The sequence below is a fragment of the Pseudonaja textilis genome, chromosome Z, assembly GCF_049901715.1.
Source record: "Pseudonaja textilis isolate UNSWEBS1 chromosome Z, rPseTex1.2, whole genome shotgun sequence".
Taxonomy (NCBI): domain Eukaryota; kingdom Metazoa; phylum Chordata; class Lepidosauria; order Squamata; family Elapidae; genus Pseudonaja; species Pseudonaja textilis.
In genome coordinates, this window is record NC_142008.1 from 102,528,911 (window position 1) to 102,549,878 (window position 20,968).

The 20,968-nt window shown below is 37.9% G+C and overlaps 2 protein-coding genes across 4 annotated transcripts in view; one reads left to right on the forward strand and one right to left on the reverse strand.

Moving 5' to 3' along the window:
* The window catches only part of TRPM4 (transient receptor potential cation channel subfamily M member 4), a 58,359-nt gene that overhangs the window by 27,502 nt on the left and 9,889 nt on the right, over window positions 1-20,968 (forward strand). For all 3 annotated transcript variants that reach the window (XR_015740227.1, XM_087917052.1, XM_026710645.2), the window contains exons 7-17: window positions 388-452; window positions 1,449-1,631; window positions 1,856-1,955; window positions 6,549-6,664; window positions 7,686-8,030; window positions 9,162-9,290; window positions 15,984-16,113; window positions 17,929-18,074; window positions 19,358-19,470; window positions 19,908-20,006; window positions 20,471-20,827. Coding sequence is in view for 2 of the 3 variants with exons in the window: in XM_087917052.1 (XP_087773178.1) it covers window positions 388-452; window positions 1,449-1,631; window positions 1,856-1,955; window positions 6,549-6,664; window positions 7,686-8,030; window positions 9,162-9,290; window positions 15,984-16,113; window positions 17,929-18,074; window positions 19,358-19,470; window positions 19,908-20,006; window positions 20,471-20,827 (1,783 nt within the window). In the remaining variant the exon portion in view is untranslated. The remainder of the gene's footprint in view (window positions 1-387; window positions 453-1,448; window positions 1,632-1,855; window positions 1,956-6,548; window positions 6,665-7,685; window positions 8,031-9,161; window positions 9,291-15,983; window positions 16,114-17,928; window positions 18,075-19,357; window positions 19,471-19,907; window positions 20,007-20,470; window positions 20,828-20,968) is intronic.
* LOC148124182 (uncharacterized) lies at window positions 13,937-14,968 on the reverse strand. The gene is given in 1 exon segment (XM_087915911.1): window positions 13,937-14,968. A coding segment is annotated over 1 exon segment (906 nt). The 3' UTR covers window positions 13,937-14,062.

Consider the following 20,968-nt stretch of genomic DNA (forward strand, 5'->3'; position numbering starts at 1 on the left):
GTAGGCTTTCCAGCTGACAAGCCCAGTTTCTTAACAACTGAGCCATCACACTGCCAAAGGCTGAGCCATCATGCCACCACTTACACAAGAGACTCTAGAAAACCCCATGGTTGTAGGCAAGACTGAAAAAGTAGGAAAAAAAGAAAGCAGTAATAAATCACTTTCATACTATGGCCAAAAACCAATATGAAGTATCTATGTCATTCATCAGCTAAGTTCAAACTCAATTTAATTTGAGGATATCATTATCTTGGCCTTATTTTCTTCCCAGAGCGGTAAGCAAAAAATGTTTGCATTTGGTCTTCCAACATCATTTTACTTGGACTTGGTTTGGCCACTGTTCCCTTAACTAATTTCCCCCCATTTTGCCATTCCTCCACCCTATAGGTGAAGGGAGCATTGAGATTCCTGTCTTGCTGCTGCTCATCAGTGGGGACTCAGCCATATTCAAGGTAAAGGAACTGAGATTTTGTGGAAGAAGATGTAGTGTCCTGGAACAGAAATAGTTTCACCATCAGTTTTTAAGGAAGTGGTCCATAGTTCCACTCCAAGGATAACAGGGTTAAGTTAACACATTTAGACATGAAGGAATGTAACCCTCTTTTTCCAGTGAAAGAGTGCTCCATAAATTTTTTTGGAGAGAGAACAGAGATGGTATTCAGCAAGTTCTGAACAGTTCTGGAGAACCGGTAGCAGAAACTTTGAGTAGTTCGGAGAACTGACAAATACCACCTCTGATTGGAGATTTTACAGTATCCTTCCCCTGCTACTCCCACCAAGCCACACCCACAGAACCAGTAGTAAAATATTTTTGAATCCCATCACTGACTGAGAGAACAAAATTAATTTAAGGAGAAAGCAATAATAAGACTATCAAGACCAAAATTGCAGTTACCTAAATCGGCTGTGGGTTTAGAAAGACAAAGAAGGAGCACAGAACTGAAAAACGAATAGACCAAGATGGAAAGTTTGGTCTTCCTATGCACGGTATATGTAATATGGGAAAAATATGTGTTAAAAAAATGAAAAGGAAGGAAAGATATGACAATAGAATATAGATAAGGCATTCTGGAAACGAACTAAGAGATGGAGAGAAGGATCATGAAATGTGAGATAGCAATTATCCTTATGGAAGAAGGTGTGAGGAGAAAATATACCCAGGTTTTGAATTCTTAAAGATAGGTGGGACAATAACAACGAGAGGAGAAAGTTAAAGATGTGAGATCATGGGAGTTGAGAACAGCAGTGAACCTGATCAGACATTAACAAATTAAAATTCAGAGGTCAAAGGGCAAGAGAAAGACAATGAGGAATGTGTGGGGAGGATGAAGCTGGTTGGAGATGATGAGAGAAGATGAGAAACACTAGATTGAGGATGAATCTTTGTAGCTCCTTCCTGAAGTGCATGTTAGTCATACCAATTGTTTCTGCCTTGTTCATTTCCCAAGCGTGTATCAGAGGCTGTGCATGCCTCCATTCCCTGCCTCCTTCTAGCTGGATCTGGGGGAGCAGCAGACTGCTTAGCTGAATTGTTGGAAGAGACCCAACCTGGGGAGTCCCTGAAAACTCTGGCAATGAAGAAAATGCAGGGGAAATTCCCGGACAATGATTTGGAGGAGTTGGCTGAGCAGGTAGGACCTAGTATGCAATGCCTTTCCATCTCTCCTTTCTTTTCATGTCATCAATACATTCCTATTTCCTCCTGTTCTGGACTACATTTCAGAACTCAAAAATCCAAAAGATATTGGCCCTGGAGAAATCTATCTCTGTCTCTGTCTCTCTCTTTCTTTAACTCTCTCTCTGTACGATTTTTCTAAGATAAGTGTACTGACTTGTCTACATGTCATCTTGTCAGGTGGAAAGCATTGGGAATCTGAGGGAATTGGTGACTGTCTATTCAGACCAAGAAGGTTTGGAGGAGTTTGAGACTGTCCTGCTTAAAGCTCTGGTGAAAGGTAATTAGTTCATCACATATATCCTAAATCAAAGATAGGCAGCTTTTTCACATAATAGCGATGGGTACAAATATGCAGTCTCATACAGTGCTGTGGACACTTTTACCTAGATTAAATTGAAAACAGAAAAAAACTTACATCACCAAACCTCAGAAGTTTTCAAAATCTTATGGTTTGGATTTCATCAAACAACTGAATTCATACAAGACTTGATTTTACTAATGTGTGTGTTTCTATAATGTGTTAGCTTAACATATCGTATCCAAGAATCATAATGGCAGATTTTGTTAGCTTGATTTTCCATTTTTATCAAACCTTCTTTATCATTTAGAAAAACATTACATATAGGGATAGAATCAAGATGATATGAAGTGTTAATACCACTTTATAATGCCTTGGTAAGGCCACACTTGGAATACTGCACCCAGTTTTGGTAACCATGGTCTAAAAAAAAAAGTTGAAACACTAGAAAGAATGCAGAGAAGAGCAACAAAGATGAATAGAGGAATGGAGAACAGTTGCTGTATGTCTAGTTTCATGAAAAGAAGGACTAGGGGTGACATGATAGCAGTGTTCTGGTATCTCAGGGGCTGCCACAAAAAGAAGCAGGAGTCAAGCTATTTTCCAAAGCACCTGAGGGTAGGATAAGAAGCAATCAGTGGAAACTAGTCAAGGAGAGAAGCAACTTAGAACTAAGGAGAAATTTCCTGACAGTTAGAACAATTAATCAATGGAACAATTTGCCTCCAGAGGTTGTGAATGCTCAAACACTGGAAGTTTTTTTTTTTTTGTACATTTTATTTGAGTTTTCACAAAGAGAGAAAAAAAATACAAATAAAACATCTTTTTAGAAAGTAGCATAATCCTGGGTTACATTTCTTCGTACAGACACAAATTCAAGTTCATGCTCATTTTTATATTCTATTCCATATCTTATTACTATTTACATTTTCTGCATAGCTTCTCCCCTCTTTTAATTTTCTCAATTTTATTTTAATTATCTCATCTCAATTCAAATCATTGTATTTATATTTTTTGTCTGTCCTGTTTCAATTATCTATTATCTTTTCTCATTAAACAAAATTTCTCCTGTAGTTACAGATTGGAGTATGACGCCTTTATCTCTTTTAAGTTTATTCATTTAACTCTTATTTAGGCTTCAATATATACCCTAAAGTTATAACATTCAATATAATACATAACTTCCATTCGGATTCTGCTTGGTACATTCTTAAAATATACACTATATTCTTAAAAAAAGAAAAAATTATAAATGTATGTAATTAAAACAACACATTCCATTCTATTTTTTTTGTCTTAAATTCTCCATTCTCTTCCCCTCCTTTCCTTTTTCTTCCCCACATAAAATTACTTGTTCATTAAAGATGGCTTCTTCTTTGTCCCAGTCTTCTTGTTTTGCAGACGTTTCTTGTTGTTTCTCATAGTTCCAAATCTCCATTTCTAAGAATTGAAAAATGAAGTCAAAAGAACCCTTCCCTTCTTGTGCATCTTCTTTGTACTTTTTAAGTTCCATTTTCAATTCATCCAGAAGTGGTGCCATTGTATAAATTTTTAAACAAACACCCAATTAATTTTAGTCATTCAAATGTAATAACCAAGAATCCAAAGATCACCAAATGATCCAAATACACACAAGCTGTTTCTTTTTGCTCTTTTTTTTCACTTTCTCTTCCTGGGGTTACTGTTTAGTTACAAAGTTTCCGTTAAAATGTAACTTTTAGAAGTCTTGTTGAAGTTTTACTGTAGATTCTTTTTAATTCCAGGCAGTCTCCTCCCTCTTCCAGATCCTGCCCTTATTCTTTTTCTCTCCCTTCCTGCTTATGAAAAAAAAAAAATTTAGTGTCCAGAAATCTTTATTATGCCTTTGACGTTTTGTTTTATTTTCAGCAAACCCAAACCTTTCCCTTTTCACTTTCCTTCGCTGCTTCTGACTCTTCTTTGGGAGCAATGTTATTTTTTTGTAAGTTTAAATTCCAGGGTACCTTAGTTGTTGCTTTTACAATTTAACCCAGTCAGCCAAAACTTTCACTTCTTATCTTCCTCTTGCATGTTCTTTTCTGGTCGAGTTCTTCTTTGTGGTGGCCATTTCTGACCACCGCTGCAACCGCCCTCAGGAAAGGGAGTAATGGCCAGCTGAGGAGGAGAGATGCAGCTCTCGTCAACCCTGCTGGTGGTCTCCTCCCTCTTCACCACTTCTACGGGGTGGTTTAGCCCTGAAACCAGCCATCTCGGGGCGCTCCAGTGGCGAGCCCAGACCTAAACCGTGCACGATCGTGGATTTCTGTTTAACGCCGAAGAGACTTCAAACCGGAAGCCCACCAACACTGAAAATTTTAAAGAAGAGATTGGATTGTCTGAAATGGTATATATCCTGCCTAAGCAGGGGGTCCGACTAGAAGATCTCCAAGGTCCCCTCCAATTCTGTTATTCTGTTACGTTATAACCCATATTTCCGAATTCAGATTCCATGAAGACACCTTATATCATCAGTTATAAATAAAAACAAAATATAATAATAATCTTGCACATATTTAAAAAGTTACAACATACTCAATTTAGGGAGACACTCTAGGAAAAGAGCAATATTAGTCAGAGATGACATAAAATCAAAAGGAGCATCTTTTCCAACTAACATATTTTTATTAAAAGAGCTTTTATGGGCAGCTCAGAAAAGCGTATGGGTTTTAAGAAGATTTTTTTAGTCTGATGCTATTCCTTCTAATTTTAAATCAGGGGAAATGATTATCAGCTTCATTCTGTGTACAGGTAGTCCTTGACTTATAACAGTTTGTTTAGTGACTGTTTAAAGTTACAACGGCACTGAAAAAAGTGACTCATGACTGTTTTTCACACTTATGGCCATTGCAGCATCCCCGTGATCAACTGATCGAAATTCAGATGGGATGGGATTACCTTTTGCGATTTTCTGACAAGTGAAGTTTAATGGGGAAGCCAGATTCACTTAACAACCAGGCCACTGACTTATCAACTGCAGTGATTCACTTAACAACTGGGGCAAGAAAGGTCATAAAATGGGGACAAAACTCACTTAACAACAGAAAAAATTGGTTCAATTGTGATCATAAGTCGAGGACTGCCTGTACTCTGTAGCATGAGTAGCATGAGGCTACTGTAGTTTTTAAGCTGACCATATGCAGAAAGCATTCAGTTTCTTGATTTTAAAAGAATGCATCATGGCCACCTCAACATACTATTTGGCATATGGCTGGATCAGGTAAATTGGGACCTTCAGTTAAAAATTACCCCTCCTTTTAAATAAATCAACTCGGTTCCAATCAGTTATGCTTTTTTAGGATTAGGAGAAACAGTAATTATGTCTTCTTATTTTAATATAATGGAAGTTGATGTTATATGGAATATTTAGACATGGGTGTTGTTGTTTTTTAGTGGAGCCTTGTCCCCAAAGGGTGTCTGCTGGATTCACTAAGATTCCAGTTCCAAGAATTTCTGTCCCCAGCTATGTAAGAAATATCACAAACATCCTAAGATTGAACTTCGTAAGAAATATCTCTGGCAACTCCATTTTATCTATCATGTATTGCCACTTTGGCAATAACATGTATTTGCAAATCAGTGGCACAGCCATGAACACACAGGGCTCAGAGGTGGTATTCAGCTGGATCGGATCGGATCTGGCATACCAGTAGCGAAAATTTTGATTGGTTCAGAGAAACGGCAAATACTACCTCTGGCTGGCCCCACCTACACATCCTTGCCATTATATTTCCTTGGTTTTTTAGGTTCACATAGAACCGGTAGGGAAAAAATTGGAAACCAACCACTGTCAGGGCTCCTAAATATGTAAACATCCTTATGGTTGTCTTGATGTTCTCAACTCCTACTCATGAAGCCCCTCCCTTATTTGAGATGAATTGATGAGATAGCATCATATGGAAATCACATCCTATTATGATTTCAACAGCTTGGTTAGACATTCGTAAATGACTAGACAGTGACTATGCTATGACACACCTTTGACAGTGGGAGATTTGGAGACTGTACTAGCAATAAAAGAAAGGAAATCTTGGAGATGATGTCATGCATATATATCTATATCTCACTGAAGATATAGATAATCCCCAGCTTATGATCCTAAACCTCATTGTGGTCATAACTGGCCAACCTGATTTTACAACTTTTTTGTGACAACTGATAAGCAAATGCAGGCAAACCAGTTGTTCAGTAAGGACCTGTTCCATCGAAAACAAGTACCTGCCAGTTTTTGACAAAAACATAACATGCTGTCATGTGACTGTATGATTCTGCAAACAACCATAAACACAGGCCAATTGTCAATTATCCCAAATGTGGTCATGTGACTGTGTGGGAGTGGCTGTTGGAATTTCAGAACTGGATCATAATTATCCCTGGAAAACTCTAAGCATTGTAACGTTGTAAGTCGAGCGTTACCTATAAATATCGCAAAAATTGCCTTAAAAGTGCAGTAGCTGTTTTATCAATAGGGAGCTGGGCAGAAAAAATAACTGACGTTTAAATTATAACAAAACTATGAACAAGGATGTTTATAATTCTTTTTTCTCCTCCTGGCAGCATGCAAGCGGTCAAGCAAGGCCACCTGTTATCTGGATGAGCTACGTCTGGCAGTAGCTTGGAATCGGGTGGACATTGCCAGCACAGAACTGTTCCGTGGGGACATTCTCTGGGAGGTGGGTTGGCAGATTTGTTTTAGCATTTAATCCTTTACTGGAACATGCAAAAAAGTGTGTGAGGAACACAGAATAGAGGAGAATAAGCCTTGAATTAAGTTGTTTTGAGTATATAAAGAGCTTTCCCTATATTTTGTCTTTGGTGGACTCTGGTTTTCATAACCTCAAAGTATGGGTTGAACAAATGCATATGGGGATCAATTGATTGTGAGGGTTGGCTGGATGTGTGCACAGCTCATGCCAATGTACGCCAGACCTGCTCAGAAATATTTTTTTAGTGCTCATAAAGAATTGGCACTCCAATTTTAAACAGTATTTCCTGTACTTTCAAAAAATCAAGATGAACATAGCAGCACAGATTCACAATGTTTTTTAAAAAGACAAAAGCTTTCATCAGCTGGTAGTATGTCACTCACAAAAAGTATGTGCCGTTTAATAAAATCTATGAGTCTGGTAAAGTACTAGTAGGCTCCACCTGATTTTGGGCTATTATAGTACAGATTAACATGGCTCTCTTCCCACAATGTCCATATTTACAAGATTATACTTTTTTTAAGTACAGTGATGCCATTCAATTATTTTAGAGTTCAAACCTAATGTTTTCTTTCTTCAATAAATTGTGAGATTTGGTAAGCCACTGCCACTGCATTTGGAAATCTCTGCCCAGTATGATGATCTGTCAAAAGTCTTACTGACTTTGAGAATGACACATTGCCAAGGATCATCAGGGCTGCGTCAACAAATGTTCCTGGCTAAGGTGAAGGATGGAATGGTACTCAGAAACAGAACTGGCTGAACTTATCACAGTCCTGGTGATGGAATAATACCCTCTAGCACAGCACTAGAAGAGAGCAGTCATGGGTTCATAGAAGAATAACTTGTTCTACTCATAACCCTGCAAGTTGCTGTTACTACACTTTTGCTACTGGAGTACATACTTTGATCTCCAGGTAATTGCAAACATCTACTCTCTTGCGACATAAATAATTTATTCTTATTCTTCCTCTCTCATTTCTTGCAGCCCAGCCTGCTGGAGAACCCAATGCGTGATGCATTGCTGGGTAATCGAACTGACTTAGTGCGCCTCTTTGTGGAGAATGGCTTAGATGTAGGACAGTTCCTGACATGGGGAAAACTGGAACAGCTGTATGCTGGGTCCCCCAAGGTCTCACTGCTGCACCAACTTTTGGAGCGATGCCATGGGACAGGCTCTGAGCCATCGACCTCTCCTGAAGACTTCCTACTGAAACAATCTTTGCCTGATTGCCATTTATCTCATGTGGCTTTTATTCTGCACGAGCTACTAGGGAATGTCTGTGCTCCTTTTTATGCAGGACTATACCCTACTGGCCACAGAGGGATAGGCGTAAGTGGTAATATTCTGTATATATTCAATTAGATAGGGAGTACATGAAGACAAGTACGATGCTTTGAGAACTGGGAAGCATGAACACCAAGGCACTCTAGTTGTTAAGATATTGGACTGAAAACAGAAAGACCAAGATTCTTAACTCTGTTCAACCACGCAATTCACTAAGTTGTCTAGTTGTCTGTCTCAGCCAAGCTTATCTCACAGGTTTGTTGTTGCGAGGGTAATATGTGCAGAGTTTACCCCGTTCATTTCTCAGCTTGACTCTCTGAGAGAAAGTAGGAGATAAGCTAAATAAATATGGTTCTCTTATGGTTGCTGCTTTAAACCTATTTTTCTTTAAAACAGTGGTCTCCGATCTTGGCAACTTGAAGACCTGTGGACTTCAGAAAAGCTGGCTGAGGAATTCTGGGAGTTGAAGTCCACAGGTCTTCAAGTTGCTGAGATTGGAGACCCCTGCTTTAGAAGAGGGCAGCATTTTAAATAAAATAATTTTTAAAAATGGGAAAGGAACCTTTCTGGTTCTCCGAGTGTCAAATTTCAAGAAATGTTTCCCATTTCCATTTCCTCTCTACAACATTCTTCTTATCAGCAAAAGGATGAAAGCGCTCCTAAAAGGGCTGGCTTATCCTGTCTGCATTGGAGAGGCATTTTAACACTTTGAACTTAAATGGCATGCATTGTTTCAAAAATCACTTATGGTAGTACATTATTATTCCTAGTAATTACTAAAATAATTGATTTCAAAAATTGAAAAGTAGATCTATTTTATAATCTTATCTTTAGTAATAGTAGAAGTTCAAATTTGTATAATTCACAATGTTTGTTGTGGCTGAAACAAATTTTTGATATCAGATTTTGTGAGTTTTAAAAAATAGTTTCCGGTTTCATTGTGAGGAAACAGGCACTGTTTTAAAAACAGTTTTAGCGCTTGAGAGATTTGGAACGTATTAAATTTATTTTAAAAATCTTCGGATTTCTGATGTTGCTAAGGGTAAAGTTTGAGTTAAACTTTGGTTTCAATTTTGATAATGGATTTTGATTAATGTATGAAACCAACCCAAGACAAGAACGTGTGTCTGTGAATGTTTTCTTCCTCATGCTGATCAAGATGTTTTTTCTGCCTAGAAAAAAGGATTATTACTAAATGGAGATTTCACATACCAAAATGAGCTGTCACCAAACCCCTGGACTGATCTATTTATCTGGGCAGTGTTGCTGAATCGAAAAGAGATGGCAATTTACTTCTGGGAAATGGTCTGTATTTTTATATGAATCTAGCAATAATATTTAGCAGTGTCTCTTACAGAATACCATAGAAATATTATGTTGCAAACGCATAGAAAGGATGATATAACTGCTACGAATTCCTCTGCTATCACAGAACTTGCTGAGCCACTTCAGTGCTTTCCCTCACATATAAATTCAAAAGAAGTTAAATAATTGGTGGGCCTTCTTTAATAGACGGTAGGGTGCGATTAGGAATGTGAACAGATACTGTGGAAATCATGCTTGGTCAACAGTCAAGTTGCTTGATTAACAGACACTATGGGCCTTCCATGCGTAAGCTCTGTCAATCAACCTATTTCTGAACATGATTTTAGTACTCTTTTAAAAGAGTGCTAAACTCATATTTAAATATAAGGCTGTCTGGCAGGTGCATATATGGAGAAAGAGCAAGAGATGAAGCAACGGGAAGCTCTTACAATTTATCTGGTAAGGTTCTTTTCTTCATCATAAATGTGTTCCGCTCTTGTAAGGATAAAGCAAAAGGGTCAATCAATATCAAACATGCTCTTTCTTCAATTTGTGTTGTAAAGAAATGGAAATGCATCACAACAGCAAATGATAACAGCCATAGAGTAGATAAAATAACAGTACTATCCTTCCTGAAAATAATAAAAATAGTGAGTACTATGACTGCATGAAATCCTTTGTCAGCAGAAGCAGAAGAAAATCTGTTTACACACTTACTGGTTTGCTGGTCTGTCCTCTAATAAAAATGCATTTAAGACACTTATTGGTGGCAACAGCATGTAGCTAGCAGAACCCAGCTCTTAGTTCAATTTAAGTTGACTTTCTTGTGTGGTGCAAGACTACTGGACACAGGTCTAGTGTTCTTTCAGAAAACACTAAACCCTGTCCCAAAAGTGCTTTTTCAAAAGGCAACTGGACATTTTCAGTTCTGAAGCTTCTTAAAGGAGAAGTGAAACATTTTCAAGGAAGAAACCTCAAGAAAGTCCAATTGCCTTTGGAAAAAACATCTTTGGAACAGCCATGACCTGGATGATTGAGAATCTCCATAGGCACTAAAGCCATGTATACAAAGAGCTTGCATTTTGAAAGGCATCAGGCAAACATTAGGGGCAGAATCCGCCATGAAAGATAGGTGTTTGGTTTCTCCAGTAACTAAAAAAAAATGACCCTGGAGAATAGTATTCAAATGGCTAGAGGAGGAGGTCACTCTAGGAGTCAATAGGAGCAGAGAAGCTCCTAACCTTTGGTCACATCATCAGCTACATTGACCTCACCCATTTCCTAAGAGGTCTGTAGGGGGCGTGCATAAGCACACCAACCTGCCTACTGTCTCTGTCCTATAGTTTCTTTTTATTTTTCTTATATATATATTCATTTCATGTATTCATAACTATGTTTATACTTATACATGTTATCTTATAATCGCTTGACAAATAAAATAAATAAATTGTTGATGAAACTTCCTAGATAACAGCACCATGGCAAAAGCCATATCAGGAGAAGAGGGAAAGTGCTACAATAAAAGTGAAACAACTTTAAGACAACTTTAAACTGCTTCTCTTGTGGGCTTGGGATGAGACAAAATCAATGTCATTGGGACATCCATTTCAAAATGTCCCAAAATGGTTAATGGGGCATGTGGATGCTGTTACTAAAAGGATGTAGGGGTGGCAGTCATTCATCTCATGCGATATTTGCTTTATGCAGTGAGCAAAAGCAAAGAAACAAGCCTGCCCACAATTGTCACAGTGCTGGTGGAATAACAATGGATGGGGATGAAATGACTGGCAATGGATGGTAATAGATAGTGATGAGACATCTTGGTAACAGAAGGGAGAGAGTTGAATCTAGAAGCCACAAAACAAGTAGGTATTTCCAACAGTGGGAAACTCCCTACCCTGCAGCTCAAGAAGAATTGCTGTTGTCAAATTTCTTCCCTTATCAAGGCTGATCCAAGCCTTTAGCATTGTGGAGACACAGAAACACATTGCCAGATCCACATTAGCATGGCACTGATGTGTAAATGAGTGAAGCCAATTCAGAAAAGCATTCCTAATCCATTCCCTCTGCCACTCCCTCCCTCTCCCTCTTTCTTACTCTCTCTCCCTCTCCCTTTCCCTCTTTTTCCTCCCTCCCCCCGCTCCGTCTCTCTCTGTAGCTCCATTATCAAGTAGTAGTCAGAGGGTGGGGAGGTAAGTCAAATCCAGGAATGATTCAGGGGAAAAGAGAAAATGTGTTAATTAATTAATCCAGCTGCTCTTACATTTAAAAAAGTGTCTGCTTTAACTATGACTCTGTGGGTCTCATATAGTTGCCTTCTTGGGAGCTGAGTGGATGGGATAGGGGAGAAAGTAGAAGAATATGCTTAGAATGAAAGCCAATGACTTATTTTCCCTGCCAATATTGTCTACATTTCTTAACAGAAATGTTCCACAGAAGGATGTAGGAGGTTTTGCAGTAGTAATAATTTTCTAAACTGAAATTGCTGCTCAGGAAGCAAGTGCAAATAAAATAAAAACACATTATAATTGTCAAAGGAATAGAAGATGCTATAGGAACAATGTGTTTTGGTGACTAATAACATTGCAGCGGCAGAGTTCTGTTGCTCCGCAATTACAGGCAAACTCGAATAATCTTTTTCCCCCCTCAGCATTTGTTGCAGTTTATTTTACAGACAAGAAATAGAGTTCCTGAAGGAAGAAAACATTGAGGGAAGGTTCCTCTAATCTTAAATCAGTTTCACAATTAGATGAAATCTAATATTACTCAGTTTCTGAAATCCTTATTTATTTATTTATTTATTTATTTATTTATTTATTTTGTCAAAGGCTTACAATACAATAGAAATAAGAATAAACCAAAGTTTAAATATAAGGATTAGGAACTAATAATTGGGGACAATAGTACAGGGATGGTAGGCACGATTGTGTGCTTATGCATGCCCCTTACAGACCTCTTAGGAATGCGGGGAGGTCCACAGAGGTTAGTTTGAGGGTAAAGGAGTGGGGGTTTGAGCAGGTGACAACGGAATCAGGTAGTGAGTTCTAGACATTGACCACTCTGTTGCTGAAATCGTACTTCCTGCAATCAAGTTTGAAGTGGTTTACATTAAGTTTATATCTGTTGTGTGCTCTTTTGTTGTTGTAGTTAAAGCTGAAATATTCATTAACTGGTAAGGCGTTGTAACATATGATTTTGTGTACTATGCTTAAGTCTAATCTTACCTGGCGTAGTTCAAGGTTGTCTAAGCCAAGGTTGTCTAAGCCAAGGTTGTCTAAGCCAAGTCTGGTGGTGTAGGGTATTCTGTTGTGAACAAAGGAATGTAGTACTCTTCTGGTAAAATACTTCTGGACTCGCTCAATTGTATTTATGTCTGATATACAGTGAAGATTCCAGACAGAAGAGCTGAATTCAAGTATTGGTCTAGCAAAGGTTTTGAACGCCCTAGTTTGCAAATCAGTATTACCAGAGAAGCTTCATAAAATTAAATTTACAACTCTTAAAGCCTTTTTGGCAATACTGTTGCAGTGAGCTTTGGTGCTTAGGTCATTCGATATGAGACCTCCAAGATCCTTGACAGAGTGAGGGTCATCAACAAGGTCATATCTGCCTAGTTTGTATTTGGTATATAGATTTTTTTACCAATGTGTAGGACAGATCATTTATTGGTAGATATTTGGAGTTGCCAACTGTTAGACCATTCAGACACATAATCAAGGTCTTTTTGAAGGATGGTAGCATTGATGGTGGTGTTGAATAGTTTTACATCATCAGCGAAGTGGATGCAGTTGCTAATAAGGTGATCACAAAGGTCATTTATATAGACTGTAAAGAGTGTGGGTCCTAGAACTCTCCTTTGGGGGACACCACTGATAACTGGTGCAGGGTTTTATAGGGTGTTTCCTATTTTACTATTTGTTGCCTGTTTGACAGGAAGGCAGTAATCCACTTGTGAAGGGATCTGGAAATGCCATAAGAATTTAATTTTAATAGTAGTTTGTCATGTACCACTGAGTTTTGCAGAAATCAATATAAATTACATCTATTGCTTTATGCTGCTTCAGTAGTGTAATCCATATGTTTTTTCAGTGTAGAAGTTGCAAATTGCAGGACAATTTTTTTCTGAAACCAAATTGTTTATTGGAGAGTAAGTTTGATTCTAGGTGGAAGGTAATGCATTGATTAATAATTGATTCCATAACTTTGCACATGACACAACACAATGAGATTGTAGTTTTCAACCAGGCAGGGGTCACCTTTTTTGAAAATAGAGATGACCGTTGCTAAAGACCATAGGTTTGGTTAGGAGCTGGTTCTGAATGATATCTCATATATTATGCTTAGGGGTTCTGCTATGGTAGTGGAGAGCTTTTTTAAGAAGAATGCACATAAGCCATCAGGGCTTTAGGATAAGGATGGTTTTAGGTGGTGTAGTGCATTTTCTATGTTATCTTCAGTAAAGTCAATTTGTAGATCATTGCAATTAGTTGTAGTATGATTAGGAAATGTGTGGCATGAGACATTACTGTTCACAAAGACTGAACTGAAGAACATGTTGAAGAGGTTTGCCTTAACGGCTTCATCGCTACAGTCTTTCCCATTAGGACCTTTTAGGGGTGGGATGATTTTTGAGTCTTTAAATTTGGTGTTTACAAAGTTATAGAAGGCACGGATGGATTTTGTGCATAGATTTTCCTCTTGCTTGCAGTGGTAATTGGTGCATTCTGCCTTTATCTGTCAGCATAAGGTGTTGTATTGGTTTTTAAAGTTAACTACGTATTTAGTTTGGTTTTTATGCCATAAGGATTTTTTATAGATTGAAGTTTTCTTATTATTTTGGGTAAATTGTTTTTGATTTTGTTTTGGGGGGTTACTAGTGGAACATATAGTTTAATGACTCTTTCAAGTTCAAGCAAGAAGGCATTATAATGTTCTTCTGTAGTGTTACAGTCAGAGAACAGAATGTGCCAATCAAGAGATGAAAAGTTGGCAGCTATGAGTTCATAATTGGCTTTTATAAAATGGTATTTTGGAGATCCATCATTATGATCCTCTTTGAGAGGGTGTAAATTTAGACAAAAGTCAATCATGCTATGGTCACTGTTTGAAAATGGTTCCTGTATTTGTAGGCCATAAATGGAGTTTGAACTGTTGTAGAAGATGAGGTCGAGGCAGTTGTTTACCCTGGTGTTGTTACATACTAATTGATCCAGTCCCAACGTGGTAACAACATTGTACAGGGTTGTATGAATGGGTTCAGATGTACATTCATTTAGTGTCCAATTTATAAGAGGTAAGTTGAGGTCACCAAGAAAAATAAGAGGGAGTGGGCAAGAGGCAGCCCATGTCAGTAGTGAAGTTAGTTTGTTTGCATGAATTATATCATAGTCAGGGGCTCATTAGCAAAATAAGAAGCGGGTTGAAGTATTTAAGGACAGTTCACAGACAATGGTCTCAGGAAGAGCAAGCTCTTGTATAATTTGAATCTTTTTTAGATTTAGAGACTTTTTATAGAATATAGCAACTCCACCACCTCTACGGATTTCACAATCAGACTGATAAATTTGATATTCTCTTACAGTAGTAATGGAGTCTGGGAAAGATGCATTCAACCACGTCTCACAGACAAATATAATGTCGAATGTGGCTGTGCTTAGTAAGATGAGGAATTCATGCATTTTATTTGCGAGGCTTCTTGCACTGAGTAGTTTGCATTTAAGATATGAAGTTGTGGGTCTGGAGGAAGTAAGGGGCATGTCTGGGTGATGGTTATTGTGATGTGGGTTGTGGCTCTTGCACAATCTGCACGGTAATCAATGTATAGATTAGAATTACCTAATTCATGTAGTCTTTTGAGCTCAGAACGTAGTTCCTGGGATTGTACACGTTGCTGTAAGGTTAGATCAGGGTGAGAACGAAGATTCTTATGGTTGTTGTTGCTCTTTGTGAGTGAATTTATTGAGAAAATGAATTTGTGTTTGCTGGATTTGTTTTTGCAAACGACCCTGCAGAGGCATGGGGTCATCAAGCTGTCTTTTTTTTGAGCTCAGGACCAACATGGGAAATATCAAGTATTTCATCAGGGAAGATGGTTGATGCTTGATATTCTCTGATGATGTTTCAAACATTAGTAATGTCATCATTGTCATTGACCTCTAGACCAAATAAGATGGCATTTGGTCGCTTCCGTTCACACTCAAAGGCTTCTTTGATGAAGATGGGGATATCAATATTTGTAGGATTTATTGTTTTTTGTGGATTGAGTTTTGGTTGCGGTTGTTGGGTAGAAATATGGTTTGTGGATGTTTGATATTCATTTTTTTGTGCTGTCTCATTTTTTTCAAGGTTTGTTAAACTTGCTTGTATAGTGTCCAGGGATGCTACAATGGTGTCAAGCGATGTTATATGTATTTCTATGGTATCAAAGATATATCCTGATCAGTTTTACAGTGTTGATTTTTTTGCTTATTTTTCTTTGTTTCTACAAATAGCTACTGTGCATTTCTTCTAAAAATATTTGACATGCACCACAGCTTTAAAACAAACAGTATTTCACAGTGCAGGGATGTCACAAAAGATATGCTGGACCATGTGCCATTTGTTTTGTGTCAAAGCAGATATCACACTGATGGGTTACAAACCCATGCAAATCTGCCAACTTCTCCAGTAATTTTCTTTTAATTTCAACCCCAGGCGCCTGATGCAGTGGCTGGGGCATTGGCAGCAGCACAAATACTGCGGGAACTTTCGCATCTAGAGACAGAGACAGAGGAAGCGGCAGCCATGAAGGATTTAGCAATGCACTTTGAAAACTTGGCCATAGGTGAGAGATGGGAAAAGGGGTGATGGGAGAAATGACTGCTTAAGGGAAAGGGGCTGATTTTCGATATAACTAAAGATATTTATCTCAACCATTGTACCTCAAACTTAGTAACTTTAGGATGTTTGGACTTCAACTTCAAAAATTCAGATGAATTCCACATCCCTTAAAATTTCTGAGGTTGACAAACACTGGTCTAGACCAATCAGTCTAGATATACCAACCTACCATCCCCATCATGACAACAGGCATAAATACTAAGAGATTTCCAAGCCATCCTAAGGGCATCATAGGATGGAATCTATGTTAATGGAAGAGTTTATTGGCATAATACAACATGCAGGCAAATATAGGAAGAGTTATAACAGAGAAGGAAAAGAAGTAAGCTGTAATGCTCACGAAATGAAAGACTTTATGGAGAAACCCAGTGATGGGTTCCCAGGTTTTCCTGAAAATTAAAAATTGTACAGTTTGGCATTTAACTGAAATAGATTTCAAATCCTTTATTACTTAAATATAGATTTACTGACTAGTTTCAGGTGATTCAAGTTTGCATTGACAGTCTCCACTAATTTGTAAAATTGATGTAAATGGACCAATTTTGAATTGTTTCTTCTGACTGGTAGGGTGATGTCTAAGCTGCTCCATCTCAAATCCGGTATTTCTTAGCCCCCTATCACGTTTACTATTTTAAAAAAAACCTTTTTGCAGTATATAAGCAGCCTAACAAGTACATGTTTTCCATAGAAGCAATTTCTTACTATAACCTCCCACATCCTGACTTAGCTTTAGCTATTCGTTTTTTCAGAAAAGAGGGAAAGTATCACATTTTTACAACTGATTCATTTCCTTATACGTATATGAAGGTTTGATGTAATGTTTGCAGTTACTTGGAAAAACTTTAATAAAAAGTTACTTATAGAAGTTTTTGAATGAAATGTTGGTGTTAAATTGTCTAATTGACAATAGTTTGGGGGTTTAAGATAATTTCTATATTATCATGGAACTGCCATATCCAGGAATATTTGTTATTTTTATGATTAATTTTCCATTGTCTTCATTTCTAAGTTTCTTAAATGGTTGTGAGCAAATGTAGACAAATATATAGGCATGCATGTATCAGAGTATTGTGAGACAATGATTTTATATCATTTTTGTGGACTGGAAGACTCAAACTGTTCTTGTTAGCACGCAGAACATTTTAGTTAAGTACAAAGGACAATTGATTACTGACCTATTTAGAGCAAGTGGAAAACCTCTGATTTTGACCTTCTCTATGAACAGTATGAATATCAGTGTGAATATGGGAAAGATCCAAAGACAGATCAGAATTATTATCAATTAATGTGGACATGAATTGCAAAGTCTTAGCACACAGATGGTTTGTTTGGAAGTCTTTGAAAGTTGTATTGATTGATTGGAAATTGTCAAACAAAAATGAGAAAAAGAATAAGAGAATAAAAATACAGTGACAGGGAAGGGACAATAGGCCCATTAATGAACTTATGGATATCCCCTCTACTGTCCACTTACGTATGAAGTAAGGTCCACGGAAGTCAATTTGTGCCTGAAACTGTGAAAATTTGTAGCTGAGACAACTGAATTGGATAGGGCATTCCAGACTTTGACAATTCTGTTACAGAATGATATTTTTTACAGTCAAGTTTAGAACGATTTACATTTAAAGTTTTAATATTAATCTTGTTCTATGATTAACGGTTCCTTAAATTAAGGAGTTGTGAATTGTGCAAATATTGTAATTCCTTGACTTTTTATACTCAAATATCTCTCTCCTCCCTCTTAACTCCACAATTCTAGGAGTATTCAATGAATGTTACCGTAATAGTGAGCCACGGGCCTACAAACTACTGGTGCGCTGTTCCCACCTCTGGGGTGGAGCCACTATCCTCCATCTGGCTCACCAGGCTGATGCCCGTCTCTTTTTTGCACAGGATGGTGTGCAGGTACATTGAACATTAAAATAATATGGTGGCATGTGGAGCAAGCTACCTAGGCAATGGAGGGTGTTTTTTTTTTTCATCAGAGGTTTTTAAATCAAAATTGGATGGGTACCGGTAATTATTATGTATGCTATAATGTTTGATGATGATGTAGCAATAAACTAAATCACTGTTGAGGTTTTTTCCAGTTCTATAATACTCTGATTCCTGGATTTGTTCTACCAGCTGTTTGAGGAAGCTCCAGCCTTAGGATGAACCTACTTCCCATTGATGACTATGAGTTGGGTGTCCTTAGGTTCTGAATGCTTAGATTTATAAACTGCAGGGCACAAGTATTGTTAAGCACTACATGGAATGCTAATAATGTTGGGTGAGGATATGGAATGTAAGCAAATAAAATCATTATAACCAGGGGTCATATAATATAGGAAGGGCATAAAATAGAGTAATATAGCAATTAATAGTAAAATTATAAAGCCATACTATAGAGATCAATAGAGGGAACTTGGCCTTAGCTTAAAAATGAGAAGAAATTTTGGAAATTGTGGCTAATGGTATTTCCACACACATCATGCTTCATGTAGATATCTCAGTCCAAAATTGGACCAACATTTTCTTCCATTTATAGCTGCCCACATCCTGAGCTAGCAACAGTCTCTACCAAATGAAGCATGTTTCCAGGTGGCCAGGTGTCTCACAATCCGAGTCTCTCAGCAGCTGATTCCAACCTTGAAAAAGTTCCTCACTAGGACGATTCTTCCAGTGACAGACAAGATATATGATTCCTGGTGGATCCCCATCCTGACAAGAACTTTTCTGAGAAATAGATAAAACATGTGTTGAATCTCCCAACTGGAAACAAAGCATAATATACCCAACCTTTAAATGGAACCTGCTAATTACCATGCAATTAATCTGCTGGACATTTCTTCTAAGCTCTATCTCAGACATTTTCTAAAACCAGAAGATTGGGAAGGAGAAGTAAAACTTTTTCTTCAGAGCAGGCAAGATTTCCAAAAGGACAGCACGGTACACCCCTGCACTAGTTTGAAGGCCCTTATTAAAAAATATAACAAAAGGCACACAAAACACATCTTTGTCAGTTTTATTGACCTTATCCCTGCCTTTCACTTAGTTGACAAGCTTTGTCAATGGGGGAAACTAAACTAGTACAAATATTAATAAGCAGCTTCTTAAGCTAATTATTGAATTACACACAATAGTGACATTATGGCTGGTCTCTGTATTTTTCAGCGCTCTCTCTCTCTCTTGTGTTCTTCTAATAGTCCCTGCTTACCCAAAACTGGTGGGGAGAAATGGACCGAAGTACCTCTGTCTGGAAGCTTCTTCTAACCTTTTTTTGCCCCCCTCTCATCTTTTCTGAACTCATTACATTCAGGTGGGTGCTACTGGGCATGGTTTGATTGACACTTAACAGTGTGGCAGAGAGGAACTGTACATTGCTGGCAGCCTACAATGTAGCTACTGTAGTTATTTACAGTAGTAACTGCAATTCTTGAATATAAAAAGTACTGAGTGTTTCTTTATATAACAGAGCATGAATAGGTATATTTACCTATTCATGTTCTGTTATAGCTCCAGAGCAACCGTTCTCTTTTGAACAGTCCTTTCAAAACCTGCAATTGATCTGCCACAGGACAATTAATCCACCTTCCAGAACAAGTGGAACAAATGCATTCAAATTTTAAGTCCTCGTCCCTGGAATTTCTAGCAGTCAATTTAATTTCTAGCATTAAATTTTATGGCTAAATTTTAGCATCTGCATTTAAATGTGGTCAAGGTGGTCATGCTGATCCATAATGTGATCTTTAATAGGAACATGGATGATGATCTGCGTCTGGATTCCTTGGAACAGTTTGAACTGGACAGTCTTGATACAGATGTGAAAAGTACCATCGGAGACATGTTGTCTGAGTAGGGGGAATGGTCATGATTTTGGGAACATGGGTTTGTGGGAGGATGGAAGTATGGGCTATCATAAATGAAGGCTGTTGATGCATGGGACTGATGGGAGGCCTGGATCTCTTCAAGCTATTCTGGGTTCCCCCCTACCCCGGTGAATATCCAGCTTTTGTCAAAAAGTAATGTTAAAATGTGGAATGGAAACTGTGGTCCTTGAAATTTAGGTGAACTACAACTTCTAGCATTCCCCACTGCCCAGGTATTGATGGAAGCTTAAAGTCCTTTAAAAAAAAAAAAAAAGAACACTTCTTGTTTATTTAAATCACCTCTTTTCAGGAGGGACATTTTGAAGTTGTTGACAAACATTTATTCATATGTAAATATATTTAATTAATGAATTAATTATTCAAGCAATAGAGTCAATTTACTAGTAGAACTCAAAACGTTTCTCCTTTCTTTTCCTTTTCATATCTTAGAAGTTTGGAACCTCCTTCCCCTCTTTCTGTTCGACAACTCTGGCTACGACGGTGGCATCAATTCTGGATGGCACCTGTGACAGCATTCCTGGGCAATGTGGTGATGTACTTGCTCTTCCTCTTCCTCTTCTCCTACGTCCTGCTGCTGGATTTTGACCCTCCACCTCCCAAAGGTCCATCGGGCACTGAGATAGTTCTGTACATCTGGGTCTTCACACTAGTTTGTGAAGAGGTGCGTCAAGGATGTTTTGTGGGTTCCCGTCCTTTGTTGCAGAGAGTACAACAGTACTTCCTGGACACCTGGAACCAGTTTGATATCACGGCCCTGCTACTCTTCATGGTGGGGCTAGTGTGCAGGTAAGTGCTCTTCTGGATTGTAAGACTTCAGTACTATTCTTTTATTCTGATGTTTTTGAGTGAGCTTGTGAGATCAGTGATTAATACAGCTGGAGATAAAGAGAAATGGTAGTGTTTCGAATCAGTTTCTTTTCTTTTTTC